At 60.4% G+C, this 6,577-nt stretch overlaps 1 protein-coding gene across 1 annotated transcript in view; it reads left to right on the forward strand.

Moving 5' to 3' along the window:
- The window catches only part of RSPH14 (radial spoke head 14 homolog), a 70,462-nt gene extending 64,407 nt beyond the window's left edge, over positions 1–6,055 (forward strand). Inside the window, exons 5-7 of the mRNA XM_057491597.1 lie at positions 1,804–2,029; positions 4,079–4,215; positions 5,777–6,055. Of these exons, the coding sequence (XP_057347580.1) occupies positions 1,804–2,029; positions 4,079–4,215; positions 5,777–6,015 (602 nt within the window). The 3' untranslated portion in view covers positions 6,016–6,055. The remainder of the gene's footprint in view (positions 1–1,803; positions 2,030–4,078; positions 4,216–5,776) is intronic.
- The last annotated feature ends 522 nt before the right edge of the window (positions 6,056–6,577 follow it).

Consider the following 6,577-nt stretch of genomic DNA (forward strand, 5'->3'; position numbering starts at 1 on the left):
CAAAATCCTTGGAAAGTCACCTTCCCATTGTGAGCCGGGGAGGGGCCATCCCGGTCACGGCTGAGCCAGACCCACGCTGGGGTAGGTGGGGAGCTTGTTGGCCGGTGTGTGAGAGGAGCCAGAGCCACTGCATATGCCCAGGTGTGCCCAGGTGTGTGACGGTCTAGCAGGGGCCCAGGCCGAGGGCAGCGCTGAGGGAGAAGCCTGTGTTCTCAGAGGGCAGGGGCTGTGCAGCCTTTTTCTTTCTATGCCACCCTGGCTCCCACGCCTGTGCAGCTGGAACTGTGTTGGTGGAGTTTGGGAGACTTGCTGATCTGGGTCCAGATGGTCTGGGCACACAGTGACAGCCCTTACACAGCACATTCCCACCACTACTTCACTGACATGGCACAACCCCCTGCCAGATAGGCTTGTTTTAATAATGAAACCAGACTCAGAGAGGTCAAATATCTTGTCTAAGGTCACACAGCTGGATGCATTTAGAAGTTCAACCTAGGCTTTTAAAAAAAATCTGTGTGTATTAAATCTTAGAAAGCTCAGTCCTCTTGAAGCACCAGGAAGCTGTCGTGAGTGCCCTGAGGACAAATGGGGTAGAGCTAGCTGTTCTACCATGATGCCCCAGTGAGACGCTGGCCAGGGCACTGGGAACCACCTGACAGGTGGCTGTGCCTCACCAACCCCTTCACCCCAGGGCCCCTGCCACTTGATGTCCTCGGGGAGTGAGGGAGGAAGGCTCGGCAATGTCTTCAAAGAGGAAATTCCCGGTGCTAATTGGCACTCCGAGACCTTTAGGCTAATTAACCTGTTTATTTGTCTCTCTAGAGTAAATTAGAGGGTTTAGCTGGGAAGGGCGGAAGAAAGAGGTGCTTGCGGTGGCCGCCTACATGGGGGCCTTGGATGGCTTCTCGGTGGGTGGTGGGCCCTATGAGCAGCTGGGGGGGGCTGTGGGGAGAGGGTGGGCTGCCGACAGTGGTGAGGGCTGCCCGCATGCCTCGAGGAAGGGCTGCCTCCCCTTCTCCGTAAGCGCCACTCTGCCGGCAGTTCCCGCCGCCTGCAAGCTGGGTCCCTTGGGAGTGCCCTCTGGGCTGGTCCTGGGGTCTCCTCTGGGCGGCCATGCTCAGACTTTCCCCAGGAAGGAGGGGGAGCCAGGAGGAGTGAGGTGGAGCCTGTTCGTTCACCAGGGAGGCTTGGCCAAGCTGTGCTCTGCGGAGCCCCCTTCCTGCGGGGCGACAGGCTCCTTTAGGACCTTGGCCAGTCCATGGATTTCCGGCAGTTGCGGGAATGCGGGCACGGCTCTTTCCAGTTTGTCGGACGCTGGCCTGGTCACTAAATCCCCCACCTTAGCCGCTCTTCCAAGCTCTTCTTCCATCTCCAAGTGCCCCCAGACTGGCCTGGTGGCTCCAGCACCTTCGAGATGCTGGAGGTGGAGAAGAGGGGCTTGACTGGTTCCCACTCCCCTGCTTTCCCTGGTGCAAAGTGGGAAAGGGAGGGAGGTGCCTCACGTGCCCTGGGCCCTGCAATTGCTGAGCTCTCCAAGGGGTGGTTGGGGCTTCTCAGGCTGCTGGGCACCTGTTGCAGGCCGAATGCCCCCCAAGTCACAGGCGACCACAGGCTGGCACCCTTCAGGGTCCTCTGGGGCCTTGCAGTTCCCACCCCAGCTTGTCACCCATGGCCTCCTGCCTGGCAGTGCAAGTCATCTTGTCAAGCCCCTGGAGGTTCAGCAGGCCTCTCCTCGTCCTGCGTGCCTCCTGGCACTGGCTGCGGGTGGCCAGCCCACTCTGAGCGCCCTTTCCTGTCCTGCAGGGGCCCGGGGCATTGTCAGCAGTGGCCTGATCCCCCCGCTGGTGTGGAAGCTGCAGGGGGAGGAGGAAGAGATCCAGGAACTCCTCCTGGACACGCTGGCGGCCTGCCTGACGGAGGACGCCACCGAGGCACTGAGCAGCCGCGTGGTGCCCTTCCTGAAGGAGAAGCTCCTCAGCACCAACCATGACATCCGCAGCAAAGCCACCCGCGTGCTCACTGCTGTGAGGTGGGGCTGCTGTGGGCCCCGGGGCGCTGCGCAGGGAGGGCGGAGTGGCTGGCCCCGGGGCTTCTGCTGAGGCTCCCAGGAGAAAACCCTGCTGTCCCCAGACCCCAGCGAGGCAGCACCGGGGCTCTAGCGCACCCACCGAGGGCCTGCTTGCCCTTGTCTGCTTGTGCCCTGGGCATCAGGGCTGGGGCAGACGATGGCCTTCCTGTGGCCTGAGTGTCCTGAGTTCAGCACTGACCTTCCTGTGTCCTGAGAGGTCCCCAGTCCTAGGCAAAACGAGGTGGTCGGTCAACCCCCTCCCCACGAGGAAGGCGAGTGCAGAACAGCTGGGGTAACGGTAGTCCCAGTGCTGGACGTGTGCCAGGGGTTGTCTGCAATCTGCACATTTAGACTCTTCTCCAAGGAGAAGAGGTGAGGGAACAGAGGTGTCTACTCATCTGTGACCAGGGGTCACATGTGATCACACTCTGAATCCGGGTCTGGAACCTGAGGAAGCCCAAAGCGTCAGATCTAGGATGGGGCCTCAAGCCCAGAGAGGCCCTCCGCAGCACTCCCGGAGGACAGACTGCCGCCTGCCCCTGACTCACACCTCAGCTGTGGTCCCCTCCCTATGTCCCTGCACCTCTCACTCCCCCTGAGTCCTGACTTTCCCTCTGTGTGGGATTCTCACTAGAGATCTGGGCCTGCGTTTGTGCCAGCACGGCCCGACCTTGGCCCCTGGGAGGCTTGTGAATACACAGACTCCTGGGCCCCACCCCAGACCGGTCATCCTCAGGTCTGAGCTCAGAGCCGCCTGAGGATGGTTCTCTCTTTGTAACCCGGTGGCAGCCTCCTGTCCCCCGCCCTGCCTGTGCCCCTCATCATTCTGGACTATTCTGTGCACCACCCCAAGGGGAGCTCCTGAAGATAGGCTTTGTTCTGCTCACTGCTCCAGACCAGAGGTTCGAGACGCAGGGAGCTTGGCCTTCCCGGGAGGCATGTGGCTCCGTTCAGAGACGTTTTTGCTCTTCCAACTTGGGGGTCGGAGTGCTCTTGCCACCGAGTGGTAGAGGCCAGCGATGCTGCTCCATGTCCCACAAAGAGTGATCCTGCCCAAGACGCCAGTGGTGCTGTGCCGTGGCTCCCGGGGGCGAGGGGCTCTCAGTCCTCGCTGGGGAATGAATGAACACGGGGGGCCCCCGGCACGTGCAGCCCAGGGCTGCATCTCTGAGCAGGCTCCTGAGTGTGGAGGACCAGTGACCTTAAAGCTCAGCAGCCTCACAACAGCAGAGCAGCAGCTGGCCAACCCCACTCTTTCCAAACTGGGTTCCCAGGATGCAGGACAACGTGTATTTTGAGATATTATTAATAGTTCTGTCAACATGAGGGTTCTGTGGGTGGCAAAGTTTGGGAAAGGTTGATTCAATTAGGTGACCCAGGGTCCTTTGCTGCAGGACGAACATACACTGTGACGCTCCCACAGGACCCGTGGGCTGCGTTCCTGACCCAGGGAACCCTTCTCTTTTGTGGGTCAGTATTGGTCCTCAGCTCGGAAAACTTGTGGGAAGCCTACCACTTCCATTTTCACAACTACCTTCAGTGCCAGAACTAGAAGGGGGCTACCAGGTCACCCCTCGTGTTTGTGCCTCCAAACCAGTGTGTCCCCAGCGGCTCGCTGCTGCGTGTGTGGCTTAGCCCACCCCTGGCGGCTCGGACTCGTGCAGAGGTCGCAGGCTGGGTCCTGCTTCTCCCCATTCAGGGGCAGGGGGAATATGTCCGGTTTCTTCTTCCTGTGGTACCTTAGGGTGCGGTCCATCACCCCCCAACTCCTGGGTGGTCTTGCCTTCTGTGGCCCCAGGCTGTGCCGCCGGGTCGTCTGAGTATGGGGGTGAGGCCTGGACCTCACACCAGTGCTCCCTGCCCCCTGGTGCCCCAGCCCCAGCCAGGCCTGTACTGCCAGGGATGCTGCCAACACAGGTCCTTTCCTCTGGTGCCCCTGGGGGTGGTCCTGGGGCCTGCCCACCTCCTCCCCCCAAGCAGAGCCACCTAGCTGTCCCCTTTTTGGCTCAGTGTCCCTCTGGAGGGCAAGAAACAGGTGCGGCAGTATGACGTCATCCCCATCTTGGTGCACCTGCTGAAGGACGAGGTGGAGGAGGTGCGGGCCAACGCTGCTGGGGCCCTCATGAATGCCTTGGTGACGACGGAAGGTGAGGCAGCCTGTGGCCTGTGCATCTGGGTGGGCGGGGTGTCCCCTGTATAGCCCCTCAGCGTGCTGGCTACCCGGGGAGTCCAGGTCTTGCTTGCCCTCTGTCCCACCAAAATACTCCTCCCGCCAGTTGCTGAAGTCCTTCCAGGTTGGGGTCCAAGGCCCCGCCCTTCCTCTTCTTCCTGGCACAGTGGGCCCAGCATTAAGACCTCTGTGCTATTCCATGGGCTTGGATTTCCTTCCCAGACCAGGCTGTGCTTCCAGGATTGATTAGTTTGCCATCCATGATCCGGTTATCCTGAGGGCAAGAAGATGCTGGAGCCCTTGCTTCTATGGTGTTTCTTGATTGAAATTGCTTTTCTCAGTTTTGGGGGGTGTGGTGGCAAATAAGAGTATTAGATTATCTCCCCCATCTCCTACCCTGGGGCTCCATAAATCACCCAGTCCTGGGCTAATGGGAGGTACCAGGGCTGGCTTCCCCACCTAGACCACGGATGGCTGGCTGACCTCCCCTGGGCGTGTCACCTGCACTGGGCCTCTGATTCTCCACCAGCCAGCTGCAAGGCCTCCCTGAGTTGGGGCCCCCAGCCACTGCCCCTGGACCCTAATGACCTAATGGTGGAATCTGAGACACACGGGGGTGGGGAGTGGGGGCCTTTTCCAAGTCACAGGCCTCTGTTGATTGTGCAGTCAGTGCTGACTGCCAGGGGTTCCCTCTGTTTATTGTGGGGCATCCCCGCTGCAGTGTCGCTGCCTGGCCTCCCAGCAGGAGCACCTGGAGGTCCAGGGGGCTCATGGAGGGCCCAGGCAAGGCTGAACCTGTGGAAGTGAGGCCACTTTTTCCTGAGTTGGCACTCTTTCCAAGGGGCTCAGAGCTCCTGCCATGTGTCCTGCTGTGCACTGGGTGGGGGAGGCCCAGACGCTCAGCCTCCAGTGTCTCTGGTTTGGTGGGAGGGGCAGAGTGATGTGTGACACGGGGGAGAAGTATAACACGTAGTGGGCACAGGACACAGCAGAGCCTCCTCTGGGAGGGGTGGGTGTTGACTGGAGGGGAGTGCGAGTTAGCAGGGCACAGGAGGCCTGGATCTGCCTGGCAGCACAGAGAAGAGGGCACTGAGTATGGCAGGAAGCCTACGGGTGGGGAAGCCACGGCCTTTTGGTAGCCCACGCAGTGGGAAGGTGGCAAAGGGTTAAGGGGGCCTGCATCCCCCACTGGACTGTAAGCACTGGGAGGGTGAGAACTATGTGTGTTTTTGTGCCTGGTGCAGAGTGGTGCTCAGGAAATACTGACTACATAAATGAGCAGTTGGATTTTAAAGACCTTTCATGTTGCCTTGTGAGGACTGGATTGTGGAATGAGAGCCAGGGTGGATGGGGAGAAGCCAGTTATGGGGCTGGAGGGATGGGGTTCCTGGGGCCTGGGCTGGAGGCAGAGGAAGGTGCAAGGGCCTAGGTGCGGGTAAAGGGGTGCTTTCCCGAGACTGCGCGGGCTGGAGGCTGGGGCATGAGAAGAGGTGGGGCAGAGGGCAGGTGGAAGAATGCCCGGTGTTGGTGCCCCACAGGGAAGTATGCAGCCCTGAACGCAGAAGCCATCCTCCCGCTCCTGCAGCTGACGTCCTCAGCATTGAGCAAGGCACGCCTGAATGCTGTCAAGGCCCTCACCATGCTGGCCGAGGCCCCTGAGGGCCGCAAGTTCCTGCAGGCCTATGTGCACACCTTCCGCGCCCTCGAGTTGGACAGCAGCAAGGCCGTGAGGCAGGCAGCCGAGATCGCCACCAAAGTCATAGAGTGGGAACCCTGAGACTCTTAGTGGGCCAGACCTGATAAACTCCATGCCTGAATAAACGGGCTGATTCTCTTTATCTTGGGTCTGAATGGTACTTTGTGTTCCTGGAACACGGTCACATCTCCCCTCTCTCCTGCCAGAGGGGGACATTCTGGGTCCGAAGGACAGGGTGGGTGAGGGGGCAAGGGCTGACCCAGGCCCAGGGATGGGAGGGTAGCATCCCTGCTCTCTGCCAGGGCCAGAGCCCCTCAGAAGGGAGAGCAGACCAAGCTCTCCAGGGATGGGCCAGGGTTATGGGGAGGAACACAGCTGGACCAGGCCCCATCCAAGCTTAGGACACTGGAGTGAACAGGCCCTTGGGTGTGGCTGGGCACAGCCCTGCTCAGCCAGGTCTGTCCCCTTCCCACTGGGTGGCAGGGGGGAAGGTCAAAGGTGCCACCCCCTGGAACTCTTATTGGAGGAGGGTGAACTGTAAGAGCCCCCACTTACCCCTGGGGAATGAGCAGTCCTAAATATCTTCCCCTCAAAGCTGCATTCTTCCCCCGAACCAAGAAGACCCCTGAGTTAGCTCCCTGGC

The sequence above is a fragment of the Manis pentadactyla genome, chromosome 14 (genome assembly GCF_030020395.1).
Source record: "Manis pentadactyla isolate mManPen7 chromosome 14, mManPen7.hap1, whole genome shotgun sequence".
In the NCBI taxonomy this organism is placed as follows: Eukaryota; Metazoa; Chordata; class Mammalia; order Pholidota; family Manidae; genus Manis; species Manis pentadactyla.